Source organism: Eptatretus burgeri, chromosome 8 (assembly GCF_056783735.1).
Source record: "Eptatretus burgeri isolate ZD-2024b chromosome 8, Ebu_testis_v1, whole genome shotgun sequence".
In the NCBI taxonomy this organism is placed as follows: domain Eukaryota; kingdom Metazoa; phylum Chordata; class Myxini; order Myxiniformes; family Myxinidae; genus Eptatretus; species Eptatretus burgeri.
In genome coordinates, this window is record NC_140968.1 from 86,893,271 (window position 1) to 86,920,940 (window position 27,670).

Genomic DNA, 27,670 nt, shown 5'->3' on the forward strand with positions numbered 1-27,670 from the left:
TGGCTATGGTGCGGCAAAGTGTCTGCACCGATCCAGAGAATTGGCACAACTATAAGGCATGAGGGAGGGACTATTGGAGGAGCCAGCGGCGAGTGCGTGGACAAAGATGGAGTCAAGTGGGTGAGTGGAGCCAGCGATGAGGGGCAGGCGGAGTCAGGTGGGTGGGTGGAGCCAGCGACAAGTGTGTGAAGAAGAAGACGGCGTGCAGCAGGTTCACGCAGAGACCGATCCAAAACTAGGCACGGAAGCTGAGGATGATGACGATGATGATGACGGCTTCATGAACCATCATTTGTAGGCCCTGCGGTGCAGGGTGGGGTGCTGCCCTGAAGCGATTCGTCGTCACCCGAATCGGGCACTCCAATTGTGCCCCAGCCACCACACGACCTGGCTGCCATGGCCGGAAGCGGCCTCACTGGTGCATCCGGCAATACCTTGCCGAGTTGTGGAATCGCCTCGTTTCGAACCCTGCAATATGAAATGCCAAGCACAGAACTCACGGGCCATGCTCCGGCGACTGGCCGAGGGCCGTGCCGGTCCCGCATGCCCGCTCGGGCACCCCGGCGCCGATTAATGTGCGGTTGGCACCGATCAATGTGCTTGCTTCATCCGTACACCATGCAGCCCAGGCGATCCGGGCCATACAGCATGCCTCTACTTTGTGGTAGCTGCGTCAGGGCGGAGGTGCTAGAAGATGTATGCCGTCCGCGAGAGATATTGGTGGCCATGGTGGTGAGTGAAGAATCGACGGTAAGACGACATTGTGAACCAGCACACAGACCCGGATGAAGAGGTGCGCTATTCGTGCCCCGTTCTGTACGATGATAAATTATCATGAGGCTGCGCGCGGGTCCGCCATTGAACATGCGGTTATCTATACCTGTGGCAATCTTCACAGGTGGTAGTGTGTGCGGTGCCGGCCCTGGTCTGTGTCATGGATTGAAGGAAAAGATTGCATATAATTATTATATGCAGAAATGAGTTGAAAAGAATGTGCCGCATGCGTCCTGTATGGCATTGGGCTTTTATTGTTTGCTTCTCCTATTCCCTTCGACACCACATCCTCGCAGCAGAGCCTTCATGTGGTTGAGGCTTCTGGCCTCCTAAACAGTGGGTGGTGGTTATCGCTGAGCTGCATGTGTCCCGTGCAGTCTGGTGGTGGAGGTTGTCGCTGTGGTTTTCACAGGTGGCCGTCTGAGTGCAGTGCCTGCTTAGATTTATTTCAGGAATAAGAGGAAAAGAGTTGGAATGAAGATAGAGATAGAATTACACCTAACTTTGAGATCCACACAATGCATTTCGTCCTGTTTGACCCATTAGACATGAGGGAAAGGTCTAACTGTACATATATTAATGAAATAACTGTCTGGGGACCACAGTATGATGGATGCCATTGTCTTGGAGGCATGTGGCTTCCAGAACTGCAACAATAAATATATACATATATACTGCACTTGCAAATTACACATTGCTTCATTGATGGGAATAGAAAGGGAAAGAGGGGGTGGGGGGGGGGGAGAAAGAGAAGGGTGTGGGAGAGATAGAGAGGGAGAGTGAGGATGGGGATGGGGAGGGTAGAGAAAGAGGGAGGGAGTGCGAGTGGGCATGAGAAGGGGTGGGGGAAGGGAAGGCAGTGGGGGGTGAGGAAAAGGGAAGTCAGTGTGAGTTTCGGGGAAGGGAAAGCAGACATACCATGCAATGTTAATTATGATTCATATTGTCTCATCAAAATGATTCTGCATAAAATATCAATGAAGATGGAAACAAAATCATTTCTGAAATACATTTTCTCCCAATCTTACTATAAATACCGCAGAGACAAATACCGCCCAGAGATAAACACCGCCAGGACACGTCCGGAGACAAACACCATCCAGAGGTATACACCACCAGGACACGTCAGGAGACAAATATTGCCCAACACATCTGGAGCCAAACATCCGGACTTGTGATATTCCACCTCTTTTAGCTTTCTTCATCATGAAAAGCATATCTATATCACCGATTAATTCCAATGGTTGTTTTACCATTTTCAACATAGTATTCCAAGCCAATCTTGGGGCTGTGTAATAGTGAGCAGGGTCTAATCAATAGGAATTTTTATTATGACAAACTGTTGTAAAAGCCTCAAATGTATCAGCCAATAAAAGAACCAGTTTTAACATTCAAATTGTGATATTCCCCAAGGTTATTTATATTAAACTTCTTCCAAACATTTTGTTCTTCAGTATAATCTTTATCAGTTTTAATGGCTTTTATTTAACTCATTATATAAATTTTCCATTAATGGAAGATGTGTTTTGTAGAGTTTGGTATTTTATACCTGAGGCAAGAGAAGACGTGTAAAACTGGTTTCTTGGGTGATACGTTCTCACACAGGCTGTTGAACAATTAACTTTATAAAAAAACTGATTTTTAAAATAAATCTTTACTGAATAAAATAATAACACAATCTTTTTATATTTCTTCAGAGATTATTTATTCATGGATAATTTAATCAATGGAAAAATAATCCACTACAATCTCAAAATGATATGTGGCTCAGGAGGTGCTCAGACAACAGCATTAAGAGAGGTTTGTCATTTCATCTCTGCTCAACAACTACACTTAAACCAAGAACCACATTCCAACTTATTCTTTGTTTTTTTCCGAGATGGTGATGAGTGTTACAAGAAAATCAAGTTATTCCCAAAAATCAAACATAAACAAATATTCGTTGGTTTGTCGGGACTCCAACCCTGGACCTTGAGTTACAATGCTATAATTAGGAGGGACACAATCAACAACAAATATAATGACTTATCACAGCAAGGATAATGTACCTTCACATACACAACACAAGATGTCAAGAACAAGTCTATAATTGTCCTTTATTCATCAATCAACCCAACAAAGGATCACTTAACCCAATATCAAACAAAAGAATCACTTAAACCAAACCAATTAACTAACAATTAGACTAACAATTAATAAGGCAACCAGCCAACTAAGCAGTTAACCAAACACCTGTGCACAGATCGAACAGATTGGCAGAGCGAATACAGTATAACAATCTGCTCTGTCTATCTTCAGTCACCATGTTGATATATATGTATATACATATATATTGTATTTTAGCGGTCACTCTGGAGCAAGACCCTTTTTGCGGTAAGTGGCCCAACCTGTTCTTGCACAGAGCATGTCTCATGGTTTAGCCGATAAGAATGTGGGCCCGGAGAAACGCCATTTCTGGAAGTCTTCCTCCGGGTTTGAACAGTTAACAGGGTCCCTATTGAGGCAAACACCGTATCTTTCTTTATCTTGAAGCACGAGAGAGAGAGAGAGAGAGAGAGAGAGAGAGAGAGAGAGAGAGAGAGAGAGAGAGAGAGAGAGAGAGAGAGAGAGAGAGAGAGAGAGAGAGAGAGAGAGAGAGAGAGAGAGAGAGAGATATGATATTCCTTCCCCCTTCCTGAGCCAGTAGATGAGACAATATGAATTATCGTACTGTGGAGATAAGATATTCTCTGCATTGTATTTCACTTGGCTCCTGTCGACATATACAATTCAGGGTTATATCTTAAATCATTAAAAAAGCGTCAGAACACTAACAAAACAAAAGTTTAACTATATGCAAGGAATAAACTAACTTTAATCAAAGGAAAATATTATAAGCAAGTTTTAAAAGAAAAGCTGAAATCCCTATTTCAGCCCTCACAGGTTCACTACATGAGTTAAAAGATGTGAGTATACCAATTTCATAGTGCATTAATGAGAGGGTTGCGAGAGGCAAATAGGAGACTGTCTGTAATAATCAACCCAGTTGTAGTTGGTCTATTGAGGATTTAATATTTGTGTTTTGGCTTAGTTGGAAGAGGGAGAAATAGAAGGAAATTTGGAGGGATTGGGGTTTCGGTCAAAAAGTTTTTCCCTTCCCCCAATTCACTTGACTGTGAATTTTGGGGAATCTTAGAAGCCCCATTCTCTTACTACTGGTCTATGTTGACCTTTTCTCTGATGTTGACCTCAAAAATAATAGGTGGTTGAATTCAGTGACCTGATTTGTAAATCCTCTTCAAATTTCAAGTCAATCGGATGAAAATTGACAATTTTAGAAATCTCACCTATGTTGACCTTTTAGCCTTTGTTGACCTCAAAAATAATAGTTGGTCGAATTCAGTGACGGGATATGCAAATGCTTTTCAAATTTCAATCAATCGGATGAAAATTGACAATTTTAGAAATCTCACCGATGTTGACCTTTTAGCCTTTGTTGACCTCAAAAATAATAGTTGGTCGAATTCAGTGACGGGATATGCAAATGCTCTTCAAATTTCAAGTCAATCGGATGAAAATTGAGGATTTTGAAAATTTGAGAAAAGTTGTTGACCTTTGGCCTCTGATGACCTTTTGACCTTTTGACTTCAAAATAAGTTTTATTCTGTCAGACCACCAACTTCACCATGGTGACGTTTTGCGAAGGTAGGTTTAAAATTGTGACCCGTAGATGATCAAAGGTGAGTGGACAGACAAACAAATGAAGCTATCAACATCCTTGTCAAAAAATAAAAAAAAATTTGCTACGTAACAAACAGACAAGCAGACAAGCAGACAAGCAGACAAACAGACAAGCAGATAAGCAAGCAGGGGTGAAAACCTTCGAGGGCAAAGGTCATAAATATTTTTATGCTGTTTGTTTTGTTGTTGTTGTTGTTGTTTTATTGGTATTTATCTTGAAGGTTTTACTCCCACCTGGAACTAATTTCCTGCCACAAGATTCTATATACTTTATTTTCTTTGCAGTTTCCCCATTTCAGTGGAACTTCAGTTGCCAATTATGATTTAATTGCAATTTATAATCTTCCTTCGCAGATGTAAAGAAAAAAAAAACACACCTTTGTTTAAATATTAACCTTTATCCTTCATTACCTGTGAAAGAATAACAGAGTATTTTGAAAGCAGTCCCAATTACCACTCCAGCTGTGTGTCTTCCAATCACTGACAAACGCCCTCTTCAGTTGGAATGCTCAAAAACTGGTTCGAGTGGGTCCTTGTGACGGAAAGGTTGAAAGTAGTTTTAAAACCTCAGTCCTAAGCTGCGCTCACAACCAACGGACGTGTCCTTGTGACGAGCCATGAGTGACCTGTTTTCCTGGGCTTTAGCTCCCTTTTCAGCCTGCGCATGCAGCCTCACATTGGGTGCCTTGGTGCTGATCCTGCTGCTGTTCCTATTGTCATGGCGTGGTCGGGTTAAGCGGAGGCATGGTGCAAGAGGGCCTTTTCCGCCCGGACCTACGGGCTGGCCGCTGCTGGGAAATCTACCCCAGCTAGATCTCCACCATCTTCCCCAAGAGCTGATGAGGGTAAGCACTTCTCGTTCATTGAACAACCCTGGCTGATAGTTGTCCATTTATATATGCTGGACTTCAGGAAGATGGCAGACACAAAATACATGTTGGTTTGGAGGGAGGGTGGGGGTGGGGATGTCTCCTGGGGGTGTCACAAACCGTCATTGGAGGGTGAGGGGGTTGAGTTCCACAGCCACGTGACGCCATCAAGCCATAATCTGCACTATACTATGAGATGTTTGTCTGTCTGTCTGTCTGTCTGTCTGTCTGTCTGTCTGTCTGTCTGTCTGTCTGTGTCGCCATTTTTCTCAGAAATGGTCAAATGGATCTTTGTCAAACTTTCGAAGATTATTTTTGGATTTTTTTTTTTAATCGCTCTATATTGTGCCTAAGCCTTTGTAGCTACTGTATATGAAAGGTAATAATAAAGTTGCCTAACCTCATTCCTTAGTGAGTGTACAGAAGCGTATTCAGGCCCCACAAAAAAAATCAAAAATGCCAACAACACGAGCACCGAATAAATCATTTGGGAAATGTTTTGTCATTGTGAGGGAAGACCATTTTGTAGAGCCTGGTGTTGGCGCAGTGGTTCGGGTAGTGGCTTGGGATCCAAAAGGTCCTGAGTTCAAGCCCCGTTGGGCCACTGAATTAAAACACCAGGGGGTTGACTCAGCCTGTCATCCTTCCGAGGTCGGCGAAATGAGTACCAGTATACTGGGCAGGTGTATACCCCGGTTGAAATAGGTGTACCATATCCCTGTGTCGTAAGAGGCGACCAGGGTTGCGTCAGGAAGGGCATCCGGCGTAAAACATGTGCCAAATCACTATGCGGATCATACGGATGATCCGCTGTGGCGACCCCTAACGGGAGCAGCTGGAAGAAGAAGAAGGGAAGACCATTCTGTGGGGGACGGGGTTAATAAGCCGATGAAATTGATTTTACATTTTGTTGCAGTCACCGATTTTGTTTATAGTGGGGGGGGGGGGGGACAGGTGAAGCATCACCTGGAGTCACAGGTGGGAGGGAGACGTCAAAAAAGTTCTAAAAGTCACGTAATTTGTGTACGGTCTCGTTAAAAGCATCAAGAGGAATGTTGTTTTAAAATTGTCGTAGATAAGCCAAGTTGTAAATACACCTACCGTGCCAACAAGAGGTGAGGAGTAGGCATATGTCACATGATGTATGATGCTTGCTCAACTAAAGTGCCCTAATTTTGATTTTACATGAGCTTGATTAAAAATTTCAACTTTTATTGTGACATTGACCTTCCGCGTGTGAAAATATTGTGGAACAGCAAATACCCGAGAAATTACCCCTGGGAGGTTTAGAAATGTATAAGAAACAAATGAAGCAAACAAACAAACTTCCTCTAATAAGAAGTGAATTCTTGCACAATTTTTTTCTGGAACACTCACTTGGCTGCACCTCGATGGGTTTGAGGGTAGTAGAGTAGCGGCTGAAACCTGAATCCAATCCAGCTTCTTCCTGATGATTCCAACTTTGCTCCTTACATATTCGGGTTCCTTCTTGGTCTTCAGTTTGATCGTATACAATATCTGCGAGTTGGGTTACCCAATCAGGATCAGGTCAGTTAGACTTGAGTAAGATGTACCTCAGTGGAGGTTAACTGAGTGCAACACAGCAACGATGGGCCAAATCAACTCCTTACTTCCTTGTTTGAGGTCATGCAGGATCGTGGAACCACTCCTTGAGTTCTTACACCTCGTGGAGCCCCGTCGAGACTGTGGGCCCTTTGCATATTAATTTCCATTCTGCATACAGAATTTGATTCATTACAGAGCATCGCAGATTGCACAATAATGTTGTTAAAATATCATGGAAACAAAACATCATGATAGCATTTTGTAACACTTTTATACCTCCGCAGTCAAAGGTACCAGAGGCATTGTGCTTTTGGCTTGGCCGTCCGGCTGGGCATCCATCCATGTGTCTGTGTGTGAGTGGCAGATTTTCATTACCACGAGAACTTGTTAATCATGAAAGGGATTTTGACCAAACACGGCACAAATATGTTCTATGATGCACACATTGACTGATTAGATTTTTTGGGTCAAAAGGCAATGGTCTATGGTCATGTGACCTTGAATTGAAAACATTTGTTCCCACAATACTTGTGAACCACAGAAGAGATTTCAACAAACCTTGGCACATGTATGGATTGTGACACAAAGTAGAACGTTCTGATTACATTTGGGGTTCAACAGGTCAAAGGTCATGCGCCCTTTGAAAATAATTTTGCAGATCATAACTTGAGTTGGAAGCCTACCGGGCGTAGTGGTGTGCGCCTGTAATCCGGCTACTCGGAGGCTTGGGTTGGAGGATCGCTTGAGGACGGGAGCTCTGTGCTGGGCCGTGCTATGAGAGGGTGTTGGGCAGCCCGGAATCATGGTGAAACCCAATCCTTATCCCTGTGTCGTAAGAGGCGACCAGGGTTGAGTCAGGAAGGGCATCCGGCGTAAAACCTATGCCAAATCAGTATGCGGATCATAACGGATGATCCGCTGTGGCGACCCCTAACGGGAGCAGCCAAAAGATGAACAACAACAACAACTTGAGTTGGAAGCATCTGATATTCTCGTGCTCACTCACTCACTCACTCACTCACTCTATCACTCTCTCTCTCACTCTCTCACTCTCTCACTCACTCTATCACTCTCTCTCTCTCACTCTCTCACTCTCTCACTCACTCTATCACTCTCTCTCTCTCACTCTCTCATTCTCTCACTCTCTCACTCTATAATTCCATCACTCACACACACACACACTCTCTCTCTCTCTCTCACTCATATACACACACTCTCTCTCTCTCCCTCTTAGACACTCTATTACTCTATCACTCTATCTCTCTCACTCTCACACACACACACACACTCTCTCTCTCTCTCCCTCTTACACACTCTATTACTCTATCACTCTATCTCTCTCACTCTCTCACACACACACACTCTCTCTCTCTCCCTCTTACACACTCTATTACTCTATCACTCTATCTCTCTCACTCTCACACACACACACACACTCTCTCTCTCTCTCTCCCTCTTACACACTCTATTACTCTATCACTCTATCTCTCTCACTCTCACACACACACACACTCTCTCTCTCTCCCTCTTACACACTCTATTACTCTATCACTCTATCTCTCTCACTCTCACACACACTCTCTCTCACTCTCACACACACACTCTCTCTCACTCTCACACACACACTCTCTCTCACTCTCACACACACACTCTCTCTCACTCTCACACACACACTCTCTCTCACTCTCACACACACACTCTCTCTCACTCTCACACACACTCTCTCTCTCACACTCTCTCTCTCTCTCTCTCTCTCTCTCTCTCACTCTCTCTCTCTCTCTCTCTCTCTCTCTCTCTCTCTCTCTCTCTCTCTCTCTCTCTCTCTCTCTCTCTCTCTCTCTCTCTCTCTCACACTCTCTCTCACTCTCACACACTCTCTCACTCTCACACACACACTCTCTCTCACACACTCTCTCTCTCTCACACACTCTCTCACACACTCTCTCTCTCTCACACACTCTCTCACACACTCTCTCTCTCTCACACACTCTCACACACTCTCTCTCTCTCATACGCTCTCTCTCACACACTCTCTTTCTCACAATCTCTCTCTATCACTCACACACACTCTCTCTCACTCTCACACCCTCTCACTCTCACACACTCTCACTCTCACACACTCTCACTCTCACACACTCTCACTCTCACACACTCTCACTCTCACACACTCTCACTCTCTATCACTCTCACTCTCTATCACACTCACTCTCTATCACACTCACTCTCTATCACACTCACTCTCTATCACACTCACTCTCTATCACACTCACTCTCTATCACACTCACTCTCTATCACACTCACTCTCTATCACACTCACTCTCTATCACACTCACTCTCTATCACACTCACTCTCTATCACACTCACTCTCTATCACACACTCTCTATCACACACTCTCTATCACACACTCTCTATCACACACTCTCTATCACACACTCTCTATCACACACTCTCTCGCACACTCTCTCTCTCACTCTCTCACACTCTCTCTCTCACTCTCTCACACTCTCACTCTCTCACACTCTCACTCTCTCACACTCTCACTCTCTCACACTCTCACTCTCTCACACTCTCACTCTCTCACACTCTCACTCTCTCACACTCTCTTTCTCACAATCTCTCTCTATCACTCTATCACTCACACACACTCTCTCTCACTCTCACACACTCTCACTCTCACACACTCTCACTCTCACACACTCTCACTCTCACACACTCTCACTCACTCACACACACTCACTCTCTATCACACACTCTCTATCACACACTCTCTATCACACACTCTCTATCACACACTCTCTATCACACACTCTCTATCACACACTCTCTATCACACACTCTCTATCACACACTCTCTATCACACACTCTCTATCACACACTCTCTATCACACACTCTCTATCACACACTCTCTATCACACACTCTCTATCACACACTCTCTATCACACACTCTCTATCACACACTCTCTATCACACACTCTCTATCACACACTCTCTATCACACACTCTCTATCACACACTCTCTATCACACACTCTCTATCACACACTCTCTATCACACACTCTCTATCACACACTCTCTATCACACACTCTCTCGCACACTCTCTCGCACACTCTCTCGCACACTCTCTCGCACTCTCACACTCTCACTCTCTCTCACTCTCTCTCACACTCTCTCACACTCTCTCACACTCTCTCACACTCTCTCACACTCTCACACTCTCACACTCTCACACTCTCACACTCTCACACTCTCACACTCTCACTCTCTCACACTCTCACACTCTCACACTCTCACTCTCTCACTCTCTCACTCTCTCACTCTCTCACTCTCTCACACTCTCACACTCTCACACTCTCACACTCTCACACTCTCACACTCTCACACTCTCACACTCTCACACTCTCACACTCTCACACTCTCACACTCTCACACTCTCACACTCTCACACTCTCACACTCTCACACTCTCACACTCTCACACTCTCACACTCTCACACTCTCACACTCTCACACTCTCACACTCTCACACTCTCACACTCTCACACTCTCACACTCTCACACTCTCACACTCTCACACTCTCACACTCTCACACTCTCACACTCTCACACTCTCACACTCTCACACTCTCACACTCTCACACTCTCACACTCTCACACTCTCACTCTCTCACTCTCTCACTCTCTCTCACTCTCTCTCACTCTCTCTCACACTCTCTTCCCCCCCCCCTCTCTCTCCCTTTATTTTTCATGTGATCTTTAATTGAGATCAAACATAACAGCTTGGTGATATCTAACACGTTCAGAGGAATATCCATTGAAACATTCGCGTCAAATTATATTTTCTCGTTTAAACATGAAATTACATATTATCAAAACAAAAGGTCGAATGTTTTGTTTTGTTTTTGAAACGTTTAAAGCAGGCAATGTTTCCTGATAATATTTTTGGGAATGTTTATTTTTTTTTTTAACCCAACAAAATAATGTTTTCAAAATATTTGGCGACAACCTTTTTCAAACATTGTGAAAACATGTTGTGTTAGCTGTGATTGACCTTTGAAAGCTGGCAAGCGAAGCTTGCATCATTATTTCATGGTTTTATATCAAATTGATTCAGAATTAAAAGTTTTTATTGTGACATTCATCTTCCACGTGTGAAAATAATGTGGTTACAGCAATTTTCGGGGGAATTCACCCAGGTGTTTGGAAATTAATAAGGATCAAAAACAAAACATATACACACACACACACACACACACACACACACACACACACACACACACACACACACACACACACACACACACACAAACACTGTAATAGTCCTGGTCTCCCGAATGGGCAACGCGAGACTGCCGCAGAAAGACTAGGTGGAGGAGTTAATTTGAATAACAAAAGGCCATTGGAGGCTCAGGAAAACTTCAAGATCTTCAACACACTAAGAACCTAACTCGTGTGTGCCTGGTGGCAATTTACTCATTCACAGGGAAATTGATGGATCCAAGCGACCAACAGGAATAATAAATAATTTTGTTTAATAAAAAATGTGAATAAAGAAATGAGGAAAAGGGAGCAAAGAAACAAGAACAACAAGTGTTACAGAAAAATGAAGAAGTGAACGCTCCAAATCAGAAAATGAATCACACTTATAAATAACTTGCTGAAGTACCCGGCGTTGCCTGGGGAAAATCAATGAAATTTTTTTTAAAAAAATTTCCTGCTTGACAAATTGGGGTATGTTGGCCTTGTGGTTTTTGTATGAATTACCAATCTTAGGTGTTGCAAAATACACTTAGATTTTTATTGAAATGCTTCACCTTCGAAGGATGCCCAATAAGCTTCCTTGGAGGCTGTTTGTCTTGTACGTTGATCCTCAACCCAAGCTCGTATCTGCTCAGTGGTCTCAGCTGACTTGAAAGCTGCTTGTCTTGCACGTTTATCCTCAAGCCGAGCTGGTGTCTGCTCTATATTCTTAGCTGACGTGGAGGCTGCTTGTCTTGCACATTGATCCTCAACCCAAGTCTATGTCTGTTCATTAGTCTCAAGTGACCTGTAGACTGCTATTCTCTTAATGTCTGATTTGTTTCTGCCCATCAGGATATTTTTTCTGTGGGATTTGGCAGTATTTATAACGCAAGTAAAGGCCCTGTTACACCTTGACGTTTTAGCCAGCGTACACCAACGTATGGAAAATTTGGCGAATACGCTGGCACACGTCAAATACGTTATGGGTAAGTTTTGTATACGTTAAGAGCACGCTGAAGCACACTGGCATACGTCATAGTACGCCGAGCTCGTTGACAAATTTTAAGCATGCTCAAAATTTGTCGATGTGCTCGGCGTATGACGCACACGTTCCGCATACGATGGCCATAAGTTGTAGGCACGTTATGCGATCGTTGACACACGTCGACACACGTTACTTGTAAGTTACTCATAAGTCGAAATCCGTCGAGGTAATGTCTAGCGTACCCGAAACATATTTCTAACGTATAAGTAACGTGCTTTGAACCTATGTGCAACGTATCTCCGACGCATATTGACGTATGTAGACATATTTGACATCTTCTGGATGACCACAGAACTTACTGAACGTGTTTCTAACTTACAGCTACCGTATAATGGCATATTGGCAGTGTTTAGGGGAATTGGTATATAAAAATGGGGTTCACAGGAGGAACCCATCAGTGTTCCAGACTCCATGGTGAGTAGATGTCCATGTCAGTAGTATCAGTAGTAGTAGTAGGTGAGCATGTCAGTAGTAGTAGTAGTAGTAGTAGGTCTATGTCAGTAGTAGTAGGTGAGCGTGAGGGGAGGGTGTGGGTGATGATGGATCCTCCTTGTGTCCGCGACCACGGCCAGGAGACTTCTCTGCAGCATTCTTCGAAGTTTTCTTCGGTATGACGGTGATGTTGACACTTCGATGTCTAGTGCGGTTATGATTTGAATCGTCGAGCGGCAGCCTTTTAATAGGCTACGCCACGTGATCGTCGGCGATAAGCTGCCACGCTATGCATAAGTTAGACTATCGTTGGGCATAGGTTGTGAACGCCGACAACACGCTAAGCATTCGTTGGTATAAGTTATCTACAAGTTATTGAAACGTTCTGTGTACATTACTAATACATTATGCATACGTCCAACTCGTTATGAATACGCCCAAAACTGAAAAAAAAACATCAATAGTTCAGCGTACGCGAGCGTTTTACATACATTTTGATACGTTGCCAGACACTGGCTAAAACGTCAAGGTGTGACAGGGCCCTCAGGTAGTTTAAGATATTTCTTAACAAAAGTGCTCCCTTGGGAGTTCCCTTGAAAGTTGACTCTGTCAGAATTGAAAATATTTTGGTCGCCCAGAGGCAGATCACTTACACACAAAGTTCGTTTTCATGACCTGGGTTGCAAAGTATAATAAAATATAAATTGAGTAATTAACATCAGTCGTAGAACCCATGTAATCTCCGTGTTACAGATGGGGGTGCATGAACACGGTGGTGGTGTAACAAACCTGGAGGCATGGTGCGCCCAAAATGGTCCTTTTCAGAGCTATCTCTGTTAGCACAAGTTAACCTACCAGAAGTGCTCCAGCGGACATCTTTTGTGATCATCTTCGTGATGCAGTAGATTAGAGTTAGAAACGCAACAGGCAGATCGTACCATACCAAGTGAATACACAGTTTCCCCTAGTAGCTTGCAGACAGATTATCTCAACATATGATTTTCACAATGCATATTACTCAATCGCTCCCAGTAAAAAACCTCGGCTGTATAAGCAATATACTCACTTGAGGCCTGAACACGGAAGTGTTATAATAAACATGTGTAAAGAAGTGTTATTAATAACAAACGCATGTGTAAACACGATAATAATTAAATTTTGTGTTGTTGACAACAAATCACTGCAACCTCAACATACGATCTTTGCAATACATATTACTCGATTGCTCCTGGAGGTAAAAGCTAGGCAGTGTACAATCACAAGACCCGATCGAGGCCTGAAGGCCAATTATCTTGGGTCAATTTGTTTTTATCCAAACATAGCCCTCAACCTTCCTCTGGATGAAAGAGGAGGCCATGCAAAGTTTGGCTGTACCGGTTCCTGCAGTGTGAGAATGCATAAACCAACAAACTTTCTTCTTTATATACTGTTGTGGGCCAGGGTCCAGCAGCGATAAACGACCACCAGGTGGAGTAGTGGAGTCGTCTCCCACCGAACACCTGGAATTTAAGTCATGATTCTCAGATAAGTTCGAGAGTTCACGGGTCCCTTAGCGGACCGTGGTCGCCAATATTTTGACGGTGTGGGGTAGGGTTATTTGCCTCATTTCAATATACCTAAATACCCACATCGTCCAACTACCGGGGTCCGGACCGAGTCACAGGTACCGACTCAGATCCGACGTAATGAGTGGAGTTACCAGAGCCGCGCCGGTCCCAATGACAACTTACCAGCCCAAACGGCCTTACTATTTCTCAATGTGCACCTTTCTCGGCCAATGAAAGAAACCACGAACAACGAACTAGAACATTTAACAGGGGTTTATTGCAAATAATGATCGGGAATGGAGACACAGAGCAGAGTTATCACGAATATAGAAATGTAATGTACAATGAACAAGGCACTTAACATTTCTACTTACACAGACTGGTGCCACACACACACACACACACACACACACACACACACACACACACACACACCCACACACACACAAACACACCCACACACACCCACACATACACACCCACCCACACACCCACACACACACACACACACACACACACAACTGGACCCTGTGGGTCTTTATTCAGTAGAGCCGGGCCGGGGTACCTTCCTGCCTCGTACGGTCACACCGACTCCGAACCACCACGGTGGGACTTGTACCCACGACCCGAAGTCCACGGCCCACGTCCTCAGCAGCTCGGCCACCACCACCACGAGAATCCACGACGAATCCGCAGACGACGACCGAGACCAAGCCAATCACCACAATCACTGCTCTTCAGGCACCACCACCATGGTGAGCCACCGCAAAGGACCACAGACCGCTCGAACCACGACTGCAGACCAAGTCAATCGCCACAATCACTCTGTCTGTCGTCCTCTCCTCCCTTTTCTCTCTTGAGGTGGGAGGGGTTTCTTTTCTCTCCACTCGCTTCCTGATTGGACGAGGGGTTGTCAGATGACTCGTGGTCAGCCTCCCGATTGGCTGGGGCGCGCGTGTGGTGCTCGCCCTTCACTCATTGGCTGGAGGAAACGATCCATGCCCTTCCTTGGAGTGGAGCCTCGATCTGAAGCGACGGAGGCTCCGCCCATGCCTTCAGCCAAAAACACCTGGGCAATGGCGACTGGGTCGAGTGAGGGACGGTGGCGTTGTAGTTGTAGTTGTAGTTGTAGTTATTGTTGTAAAAACCCAACTAAAAATAACTCGTAGCGCACACACAAAATTCATATTAGATAGAAGGAGGGATTCTAACGATAAACACATACTTATCGAAATAACTAAGCTACGGGTCTCTGGCTGTTTGTGTGCAATGGCTTCCATATTCATAGCAATACTGTAATACATTGCCAGACTAATCTACTTGTCCTAGCCTTAAAGACCCAGAATCTCTCAAGAGGGTTACAAGATACGCGGAGGATAAAAAAAGAAGAGAAGCTGGCTTAGGCCTGGTCGAGCTGAGCGAGGTGGCCTGGGTGAACTGGGTGTTGGTGACTCCAGACTCCCATGACCAGCTCCTTTTTCTACTGGGGGTGAAGGGAGGGTCCAAATAACCTTGGCAACACAGATTGCACTGCTCACTTTCCCATTCCTCAGCCCAGAGTCAAAACAGACCTCACCCAAAAAGGTCCCAGCTATCAATTGTTTTTTTCCTTACAAGCCGAGTCCAAAAAGTCCCTCGCGTGATGTCATCCGGTGCGCTCATTGGCCGGCTGGCATGAAAGCTCGATTGGTCCATTTCAAAAGATAACTGTGGATCCTCGTCTCGTGTTGGTTCGAGCATCCTCTCTGAGTCTGGGAGGTCGGTGGTTAAAACCCCAGTGGAGTCCGACCAAAGACTTTATTTTTAAAATAATGTGTTGCTTCCTTGTTTGATGATGAGTTTTTAAAAGGATAGTGCATGGACAAACAATGCTGGGAAAGCAATGGCAAACTACTCTGTATATCCTTTGCTAAGAAACTGCTTTGACAGCACAGCACCAACAATCTGTAAAGAGTGTGCTACATCAAAATATAAAATTATATTTATATACTGTATTACTATGTAGCTTATTTTCATTTCCCTTCTTGTTACACCTCTCAGCTGTCAAAGAAGTATGGACCGGTCTTCAGTGTTCGCCTGGGAACGACAAAAGTGGTGGTGGTTTCTGGATACAAGACGGTGCATGATGCTTTGCTTAGACATGGAAATGAGTTTTGTGAACGACCAGTTTATCCCTTGATTGAAAATAATGGCCTCAACAATGGTAATTTGATACAGAACGAAATATTATGGCTTTGCATTTTAAAAAATTCCTATTTTGCTGTTTTTGACTTGATTACGTACCTCTGCACTTTTCTAGGGTTATGAATATCTTAATTGTAAATCTGCATCCAGTTTACTCATCCAAACTTTATCACTTTTGTGACACTTAGATAGCAGATTATCTCTAATACTTTGGTCATTATATGCATCGAGAAAGGATGTAGCCTTGGTGGGAGTGGACGAAAAGCTCTTGGACTTCCTCATAAAAAGCTCTTGTTCTGTGATTTAATGAATATATTTTTCTTTGTCTTCCTTGCTGAAAAATAATTTTGGCCTTGGGATACCGTGCACCCTCCCTCCCGCTTTTGAATCACATGGACATCATTTGGTTAATTCCGGACAACCCTAACCCCATTTTGAAAATCCTAGTTATGTTCCTGATTGGATAAACACATACAGGGAATGTTTTTGTTTATTCCTACTTCCTCAGGGATTCTGACTGCAGTCCAGAATGAAAAATATTTTCTTGACTGGAAATTGGCACTTTAACTTGTCTAAGTCTGTCTTCTTTAACCATAAAGAGATTGGTTATCGTCAAATCTCTGGTGGTGTTTGGAAAGTGAGATTGGTGGAACTTCATGCACGAGGTCATTCCTCGTTTCCAGAAAGAAAAAAAAAACATTTCCTGTGATAAATGGTCTCAGTCCAGAATGGGCATGTTGACCAACAAGCCCTTAAAGAGTCAACACAGGCACTCTTATTATGAAAAGAAAAACTAATCTGGGAAAGCAAGTTTGTTGAATAATTTATTCCACGGCAGGAGTTCTGTGGCGCCGTGGAGAGGGCCATCGCGTATTGCGCCGCTTCACCCTCACTACCCTACGCAACCTTGGTCTCGGCCAACGCAGCATTGAAGAACACATTATTAAGGAATCGTCTTTCCTTCTGCAACAGATTGGTCATCATGAAGGTAAATAGTACACCATTCGGTATCATTGTGAATCACACTAACCTTAAAGTATCGGTCACATTTTTTCCAAATGGGAAGATACACACAGAGAGTATTGTAAGAATCAACTCCCTCCCCCACCCAACCCCCACCTCCTCTCTCGCATCCACGCCATCCCATCTAAAAATCATGGAGATGTTCTTGTGGTAATATGTATTCATGTAAATTGTGAAATCTACAATGTGGTGATCATTCACTGTATGATATAACAGTAAAATGAATGCATACATAGCAAGTGCCTTTGTTAGTTAGGTTTGCATCAACTGCTGGTGTGGGATGTGGGTTCATAGCTCCATAACAGTGAAGAGGTGCGACTTGTAGAAGGGCATGTTGAAAAGTAATGCCTCCTATCCTATTTCACCAAAACAGGTAAAAATATTCGAATGAAACGAAGATGGATATTAGCATCAACCTTTTATTCTATCATGGTGCATATTTGTTTCTCAACATAATTATCACTGTGGTCCACTCATTTTTGCCAACATTCAAGTGGTTTTGTAATGCAGTCACTATAAAACTGTGCACCCTGCTGACTTGACCAGCACTTCACAACAGCCTTGATATCATCATCTCTATGAAGTTGTTCCTTAAGTTTTGGGAGGAGATGAAAATCTGATGGATCCAAGTCAGGGCTGGTGAACCTTTGTCGTGGTACTCCATTGACCGTCTTTTAGTCTCAGGTTCGTGATGGTGTACCCAACTCTCATATCCAGTTCGTCATCCCAACTATCATCTCCTGCACTTCATGCTTCACAGCACTGACAATGTCATGCTGCCCTCTGCTGTCTTCACGAACAAAGCACTGAGACATCTTTTATCAGAATCACAAAACTTCACACCCAGTGGTGGCACAAACTAATTTGCAGACTGCACTTTGTTTCATTCAAATATCTTGACCTGCTTTGGAGAAAATAATAGGAGGCATTACTTTTCAGCAAATTCTCAAGTATGCTCCATCATAGGATTGCTTGCCAGTTAAGCTCATGAGGAAGGGGGAGGGGGGCAATCCATGCTGATGATGAACAGTGGTCCCTCATCACTTCTGGTATGACTGTGTATTCTGGCCCTGTGAGCTATGATGTATGTATTTTTATTTGACCATGAGCTTTGGCCTTCGGGCCAAAGTCCATGTGTGTTCGGTTCATAACCTTTGTTTGACCAGTACCTCGGTCATCGGGCTGAAGTACATGTCCTTATCTTTACTGGAATGTTTGATTTCTCAACAAAGACCAGCGCTCCCCAATCAGAGAGCATTTCTGGCATGCCCAATCATTCTGGCCATGTGGGCCAGGATGTATGTATTTGTATGACAATGTCAAGCTTTGGCCTTCAGCTCAAGATGCAAGCTTTCTTTGGCTGTGCAATTCAGTCTTTGAGCTCAAGTAAATGCGATTCATTTTGTTGGGTGGTCGCTAGACTACCCTTACTCTCAGGTTTTCCGTCTGTCTGTTTGTTTGTATGTAATGGAAAGCTCTGGAGGCCAGAGGAGTCAACCGATTTTGATGAAACTTGACTGGTAGGTTCATACCAGGATCTAGTATGCTTTTGAGCACCGTTGCTATGGACGCCACCGTTGCCCGCAACAAGACTGAAATTTTTGAAAAAATCCGAAAAAAAATTCCGAAAATCAAAAATCGCCTTCTGTGCTTTTATGCGCACTATAATCAAACTCTTTGTCAAAAATTTTCAACCGGATCCATCAAAAAGTTTTTGACTAGTATGCAATTATATAGCGACCACCCATGTCGCCTACCGGCTTGTTGTCATGTAAGTTTGTTTTATTTTCACCTTTTTAAATAAAAGATGGGATTTCTCAGCATAGATGACAACCAGAGAGCTAGAAATGCATCCGTGGATTGATTCCTTTCCTTGTGTTGGTGGGGGATGGGGGAGGTGGGGTTGGGGGTTATATTTTTAACATAATGCAACTGAGCAAAAATAAATTTAATTTCGATATTTTTGTCTTACCTGTTACAATCATTACAAACTCGATGAAGTCGGACTTTGTGCAATGTTTGGTTGGCTGTGCATTTATTTTCATTGTTTTTTTATAATATTGAAACAAACTTACATGAACCTAATGTTAGCTTGACAGGAATTTTTTTCCTTGAATTAAATATGATGTATGAGCTCTTTACCCATCTTATGTGTGGGTGGGTATTGGATGTAAATTTTAAGTGGAGTACGATCTCTGCTGAAACTAAATAACTGACTGCATTGATACAGCTGTAATTACGGGGTCTAAAGTGGTTTGCCATTTGCATCATGGCAAGAGCACATTCATAGCTATAACCAAGTTGTAATAGTACTGTCGGACCCTGCTATTTGCGGTGGAATCGTTCCTGGAAAATGCCGCGAATGGTGAATCCGTGAATAGCGGGGCATTGCTTCAACCGCAAAATACACCTCAAAAAAAAGTAATGCGAATACACCGGCGAAAAACCGCAAATACGCGAAGCACAGGGCCGCAAATGTATAAGCAGGTCACATTTTATTAAGCGCGAATATGTGGTGTCCGTAAATAGCGAATCGGTGAAGAGCGGGTCCAATAGTACGTATTTTATAGTTGATACAGTATCACATTCATGTAATAAAAAAACAGCATTGTAAAAATAAAATTTTAATTAAAAAAAAATATATATATATACATATATATATATATATATATATATATATATATATATATATATATATATATATATACATATATATATATGTTTAGTATGGTTTAAAAAATTGAATTAAAAAAATGTACAACACAAAATCTTAATATTATAATAATTTTTTATATAGTAAGTGTTTTAGTAAACTTTTTGTTCATGAAGAAAATTGTTGTGCTGTGTTGTGCAACGTCATGGAGACAGTGGCCAGACCATTGCTGCGATGTGTCAGTGATGTCGCGGGACATCACGTGACATTGCGACACATTGATATTGTTTCAGGTTCTCCTCCAGTGGGGGTTGCGAAGTGAGTTCCCGGCCGATGACCCTGAAGCCAAACCACAGATAACTCGACAGCGGCGATGAGTTGTTAAGCAATCACAGACACCGTCTGAGACCCTTAATTTCGTGAAGCTTAGCAAAGAATTTTGGAGTCCTATTCAGATGTCAAAGATTCTTCTCTTCTGAACAGTTGCTCCAACTATATAAAGGATTGATTCATCCTTGTAGGAAGACTGCTCTCACACCTGGGGAGGTTCCAGCTCCACATACTTACTTGACAGAATGGAATACAATGTTATTCGACTTGTCAACTCTACCAATGTGACCTCAAACCTTGACCCGCTCAAATTACGCCGCATAGTGGGCTCTCTTTCTCTTTTCTACAGATATTACTTTGGTTTCTGCTCGCAAGAACTTGCTGCTTGTGGACCTCCACCATGAGCGAGACCAAGGGATACTCGACAAGCCACTACATCACATGATTATTGTGTGGCCATTGGCAACTCAAGGGTGGGCTGTTACCATGTTTGTTTCTTTCCCTCCACTGCCAAACTCTGGAACCCTGTACCTCCTCATGTGTTCCCAAACACTTATGACCTTCCCCTTTTTTCAGAAAGCAGATTTTTTTTTTTACTTTCTCAAAAACTCAGACTATTCCTTCTTTCCTTACTTTTCAATTCATGCAGTTCTTTTATCTAAGGCTTGGCCTCGATGAGGACTATTCAGTCCATGCCTGTTGCCTTCAACATTACAAGAAAAAGGTCAGGTCCAGCGTCCAAATCTCGCATGACCTTCCCGGAAAATTAATCACCCTAGATAAGGACTCTGCTTCCAGCCTGGTGTTGGCGCAGTGGTTAGGACTGCGGCTTGGAATCCAAAAGGTCCTGAGTTCAAGCCCCGTTGGGCCACTGAATTAATACACCAGGGGGTTGACTCAGCCTGTCATCCTTCCGAGGTCGGCGAAATGAGTACCAGTGTACTGGGCCGGTGTATACCCCGGTTAAAATAGGTGTACCATATCCCTGTGTCGTAAGAGGCGACCAGGGTTGCGTCAGGAAGGGCATCCGGCGTAAAACATGTGCCAAATCACTATGCGGATCATACGGATGATCCGCTGTGGCGACCCCTAAAGGGAGCAGCCGAAAGAAGAAGAAGATAAGGACTGTGCTTCCTAATGCTCAACTGCTATTAATCAAATCAGCCAAATGATAACATAAGTGGAACATTGGCTATAGATAACCACAATGAAACGGTGGTGCTAAACTCCCTGTCATTATCCACACTATGTTCTAACCAATGGGAAAAGGACAATCAGGCAGTTTGGGAAATTATTTGTGAAATTTAAGGAGCACATAATTACAAGCAGTTTCAGGAGAAAGCTCTTACTCCGATCACTGAAGCCCAGCCTTCATCAGTCACTTAATCACAGGTTCTACAACACAGGCACCTCAGTCATTCCAGGGAAACAAGGTGAGAGAGAGAGGGAGAGGGAGAGGGAGAGGGAGAGGGAGAGAGACACAGAGACACACAGAAAGAGACAGAGGTTTGAGTCATAGGAGGGTCAGGTTTATGTTGGTCCCAGTGAAGGAGAGGGGAGGGGGGGAGAAAAAAAGGAGGATAGAGAATGTAATGCACAGTGCAGGGAGAGGTGAAAATGGTGAATGTGTGTATTGCTTTCGAGGAAAGCATAAAATGCAAGACAGTAAGCCAAGATGCTCTGTGTGTTCAAACGGAACAAATTAGATTTAGGGAAAGCAAGAGACAGATCGCGTAAATCAGTGTGTCGTGGTCAGTGCATCCATCCAGCTCAGTCTGTTTACCAGCCCTCCACTGCACCAGGAACACCAGCTCATTCATCCTCACTTGTTCTTGTAGATTTCCCAGACACACCACCTCTTCTCTGCTCATCTCCTGACTTTTAAAGCCCAATGAGAGGCAGGGCTTCGTGACTGAGCAGCTTCATATCTGCACTTCCAAACGCTGCTTCAGTGTCTCGGAGGTCTATCTTGTGCCATTATAATCCGCCATAGCTCTGTCTCCCCATTGGCCTGCCCTGTATCCAGGCGGTGTTCATTGGCTGCACCCATGGTTCACTGCACTGCCCGTGTCAATGCGGCATTGACCTGGAGGTTGTTGTTAACATTGTCATTGGAATTCGAGAAGATTCCTCAGCCGATGAGCTTGGTCCTTCCTCAGCCCTGCTGGCTCCAGTACATGCCACGTGTAGTCCCTTTAGCACATGTTTATCGAGCCTATCGGATCCCTGAGTGCGACATTTTCATGCAGGAAAAAATATCTTCATACATGTCCACACGAAGAGAAATGATTGCCATGGGGTTGGAAACCAAGCGCCAATGGGAAGGAGGGGGTTTGCTTCCTGGACTTCGAGAAAATATCTAGGAAGATCGACGGCAACCAGAAATAAACACATTACAATTGAAATAAACACTTCAATATATATATATATATATATATATATATATATATATATATATATATATATATATATATATATATATATATATATATATATATATATATATACACGTCAGGTCAGGTATGGGAGCATGTGCAAGAACAGCGCGTCACTGCGTCCACTTTCCGCCGGTACTCCAGGGGCCTCCGTCTGGCCATCCCCCAGGCAGATGCCAGGCCTATCCCCATCTCCTTGAGATGATGGTCAACCTGCTGCAACCACGAGGCACGTGGTCGGCCCACTGGCCTCCTCCACTCATGAGACTCCCTCGCTGAGAGAATCTGGTGAGCAGGATCAGCGTCAGGAAAACGAGCCACATGTCCATACAGCCGCAACTGACGCTTCCGGACTATGCAGGTAACAAATCTCATCCGAGTCTCTCTCAGCAACCGCTCGTTGGACACAAAATCCGACCAGCGATAGCCAAGGATTCTCCGAAGAGACCTGGTACCAAAGGAATTAAGTCTCCGTCTCAGATCCTTGGTCAGAGTCCAAGTCTCGCATCCATAGAGCAAGACTGGAAGTACCAAGGACCTGAAGACTCGGACTTTCGTCCTCCCGCACAGGTACCGGCAGTGCCACACCCCATGATCCAGTGAATCCATGACTCCCCAGGCCTGTCCCAGACGTCAAATGACCTCTGACTCACAGCCAGCAGAGACATGAATATCACTGCCAAGGTAAGTGAATCTCTCCACGACCTCAACATCCTCACCACAAACAGACACAGACAGGACAGCAGCATCCAAGATGTCACCGAAAGCCTGGATCTTAGTTTTGACCCAAGAAACCCGCAATCCCAGCGGCTCCGACTCCTCATTCAGCACCTCGAGGGCCCCCAAAAGGATATCTAAAGTCTCCGCAAAGATGACTGCATCATCTGCAAAATCAAGGTCCGAGATCTTGACATTCCCAAACGATGCACCGCAGCTTGATCTTTCCGACATCCTCCCTAAAATCCAGTCCATACAAGTGCTGAAAAGTGTGGGGGCCAGTTGACATTGATTTTAGAAATCTCACCTAAGTTGTTGACCTTTGGCCTATGTTGACCTTTTGACGTTTTGACCTCCAAAACAACAAGCTTCTTCCTTGTGACAAACTCTACCATATGGTGAAGTTTTGTGAAGATCGGTTTAAAATTGTGACCCTTCGGCAACAAATAGACAGACCAACAGAATAACAAAATAGATGAACCAATATAGTTGAAAAATCTTCGGTTTTGCAAGTAACAGAAAGAGACAAGTAAAAACATAACCTCCTTCACCTTCAGTGGCGGAGGTAATAATCACCTAACCTTGAGCTATGATATTCCGTGCTTAGAGAGCAAGGTACGACATAGCATCTTGTTCCAGAATAATCCTGTCTCTTCAATGTTAAAAACCTACTCCGTCATAAATCCCTTCGCCTCGATTAGTTTCATGAGCTGCACATGAGAAAAGTGTATTTGAGAACATGGGTTCGAATCCAGGTACCGAGAATGAAGGGTTTGGGAATGAGGTTTGAAGGAAAATGAAGGTTTAGGAATGAGGAATAGTACAATGGAGAAGGTTATACCTGCAATCATTGACCCTGTAATGGTGGCCTATACAGATGCTGCATTTTCACCTCGAACCAACTGATCTAACAACTCAATCTTTTCACCAAACCTCATAACCTTTTTTCTGCCTTTTGGTACAACTAACTTTGTCCATCGCTTTACGTTTGGGCTCATTAAAAACGATGCACGGGAAACAACACAAGGCTCATAATGGCATGTAATCTTACACAGAACACAAACAATGACTCACCTTAGCTCAAACGCCTTGACTGTTCGAAATGAAACTTTGTATAAGAATAAAATTTCTCCCTTTTTATTTTTCAAATGACGTCCTTCCTCTTCTAAGATTTTTAAAGTAGAAAGCAATTTACATGTATGTCTTTTCATGAACATACTGCTGATTTTGATGATGATTTTATTTGATTTGATATACAGTGTAGCTGCTGTCCTCTTTTTATGTTTTACACTATATTTGCATGAGAACACCTGTCCCTGCGTTCTTGTCGAAGGTAGCTCACACTTTTTAGCTCTATGTTTCTTTGAACATTATATAGCCTGGCTTCCAGGCTGAGTTTTCCTTTTCCCTTCTTTAATACCATTTTCCCTGGTTTCCCTCTTTCTCATGTTTACCTTATCTCTTTTTCCATCTGGTGATGTGCTATTGTACCTATTCTCTAATCCCCCCCCTGCTTTTTGTGATATTCACCCTCTTATCGTGTCTATCCTGCCTTGTGGTCATTATATTTTGTAGTGTAATTTGTTTGTATTCCTTGTCATGTACTTGTCATTCCTCACTATGTACAGCTGGTGAGAGGCTGATCTAGCGCACTTCTCCCTTAATGGTTTATATGTCACATGTATAATGGGGATGGTTGTCTTTTATTGGGGTTTGCAGTGATCAAGTCCATTTGTGAATTCATCTGTCCCTTGTTATAATGTCTCTTTTATCTGCATGTTAATTAGAATGCAATTTAAATATATTACAATGTTCTATTTTGCAGCCATTTTGTTTTCTCTATGTTTGAATGTTTATCTTTGGTTGAATAAACTATTACTCCTACTACTACATGAAATCCCGGGATAATGAAATTGGAACATAGGTTGCCTGTGATTGGTCGAAACCTGTGATGTTGGAACCCACAATATTTTATGGTTTACTGTATACAATCATTGCTGGTCCATCGCTGGTCTTTGTAAATGTCTGACAGCAGGACGGCACTGCCACAATTGGTCTCTGATCCATAAAATGATGAGCCACATGCAAGGTCCTTGTCCCTCAAGCATGATCAGTTAGTTATTGGAGGAAGGGGCATGACAAGGGTGGCAGGCAAACTGATGAGGCACAAGCCGCACCTTGCCAAGGGCAAACATGGCAAACTGGGCCGGCAGGTGTTGCTGGCCAGCCTCTCGATTAGCTTGTTCTCATCGTAGGAGCAGGGACGCATGGGTGCTGCAGATCAGGTGGCTGACTTCAGTCCTAACAAAACCTACCTGTCCCACTAATCTCTCTGAACTAACCATATCACCTTTAATCCCTCTAAACTAACTCTAACCTGGCTTCTCTGTCCTTCAAAACCCTGCGAGCTAACCTGTCCCTCCCGAGCCCACTAACCCCTCTCAATGTCCTATCTCCTGGCAGGAAAATCAAAGCACATACAGTGACAAACATTGAGCGGTGCTATGTCGGGGCATGTCGCACTACGTTGCGGAGCTTCGCACAGTCACAACCAACATTGCGGAGCATCACATATTCATGGCACATTGATATAATAAAGAAATTTAATATTTTTTTAATGTAAAAATAAAAATATAAAAATGTTTTTATGTAATCCAAGTATATTATATTTTATGTAATCCCCCCCTCCCAAATTGTTTTTTTTTTTAATGTAATCCCGGTAATAACATCTTTTTAATATAATGAAAAAAATTGTATAACAAATTTATTATGCAATAAAAATTTTCATTTTAAAATATATAAATTAAAAAATTACATAATAAATGTTGTTTCATAAAATAATTGTTTTAAATATACCGTAATAATTTGTAACAAACAAAACTGAATTTTTTTCTTGATTAGGAAATTGGCGTGCTGAGTTGTGAGATGTCGCGGGTCGTGCAACATCGTGGCACGTCGCGCTACGTTGCATGTCGTGCCGTGTGTGTCGTGTGATGTAGTGGTGCATCGAGCAGTCACAGTGCAAAATCACGGTGCATCACACAGTCAAGGTGCAGTAATGGAGTAAAAAATTAATATCATAAAAAAATTGATATGGTTAAAAAATAAAACTTTTTCATTTCAAAATATTCCAAAATAAAAACATTTAGTTATAAAATTGGCACAGCACGTTATGGTGCATCACACAACATTGTGGTGCATCACACAGTCATGGTGCATGACTGACAATAAAAAAATGTATTTTTTTTTATTTACAAATGATGGATATTACGGTTCTCGTGCAACAAACGTCATGCGGTCATATTCCACAACATCATGACGCATTAATATCATGAAAAAAAGAAATATATTTTTAATACAATAAAATACTGTTATAAAATGTATTATTATTTTGTATAATAAAAAAACTTGAAATGTAATAATATACATTAAGTATAACTTTTAGCTCGTCGTCGAGAAAGGTTGTGAAAGATTTAACGATGTCCTTCAGTTAGTCAGTCCTGCTATGGGTCGAAGACCCTTTAGAACCATTTAGACCCCTAAGACCCTCCGGAACCATTAAGAACTCCAAGACCCTTGGAACCAGAAAAACCACCTTGACTCTTAAGACCTTTAAGACTCTGGAGAACCCTAAAACCCTCAAGACCGATCAGACACTTTAAGACCCCCCCCCCACCCCTTCCCACTATGGCTGAACTAGTGCTTGGTTTTGCATCCTGATTACGGCACCGATGATGCAAGATGCCTGGGTGCATCGCTCCATCAACCCAGGGCATTCCAAACTTGCTTGGTGTAGGAGTGAGTAGACCCTCAATCCGGCCCAGAACATCCCAGCCACCAACATCAGCTTCACTTTTGTTTATGGCAGATCAATCACCATGGGGTATTTTATTTCTTATTTGTTTTGACTTCTCTTTCAACCGATGCAGGTTGCTAATTTTTTACTGAAATTAGTGATTATGTACTTTATGTATGAATGTATGTATGTACCTTATAGACTCAAACGGCTTGGCCGATCTCCACCAAATTTTGCAAACAGGCTTGGGGTACCCAGACTCAGGTCATGGGCACAATATAACCCCCACCCTCCACCCCATTAGGGTGGATTGATGAATTGCGATTTTTGCCTG

General features: G+C 43.2%; 2 protein-coding genes and 1 long non-coding RNA gene across 3 annotated transcripts in view; 2 read left to right on the plus strand and 1 right to left on the minus strand.

The window, feature by feature from the left end:
• Positions 1-7,277, minus strand: part of LOC147022214 (uncharacterized) — a 42,394-nt gene extending 35,117 nt beyond the window's left edge. Inside the window, exons 1-3 of the long non-coding RNA XR_015061117.1 lie at positions 7,206-7,277; positions 6,995-7,097; positions 6,741-6,881 (exon numbers count right to left, since the gene is read on the minus strand). This is a non-coding gene — a long non-coding RNA (uncharacterized LOC147022214). The remainder of the gene's footprint in view (positions 1-6,740; positions 6,882-6,994; positions 7,098-7,205) is intronic.
• The window catches only part of LOC147022216 (cytochrome P450 2F2-like), a 50,916-nt gene continuing 28,278 nt past the window's right edge, over positions 5,033-27,670 (plus strand). Inside the window, exons 1-3 of the mRNA XM_085892912.1 lie at positions 5,033-5,339; positions 16,239-16,401; positions 17,221-17,370. Of these exons, the coding sequence (XP_085749038.1) occupies positions 5,112-5,339; positions 16,239-16,401; positions 17,221-17,370 (541 nt within the window). The 5' untranslated portion in view covers positions 5,033-5,111. The remainder of the gene's footprint in view (positions 5,340-16,238; positions 16,402-17,220; positions 17,371-27,670) is intronic.
• Positions 9,643-16,219, plus strand: LOC147022217 (uncharacterized; the record flags this gene model as incomplete). Its single annotated transcript, XM_085893534.1, has 2 exons — positions 9,643-10,466; positions 11,195-16,219. Coding segments are annotated over 2 exons (879 nt in total), but the record flags the coding sequence as incomplete, so codon positions are not given.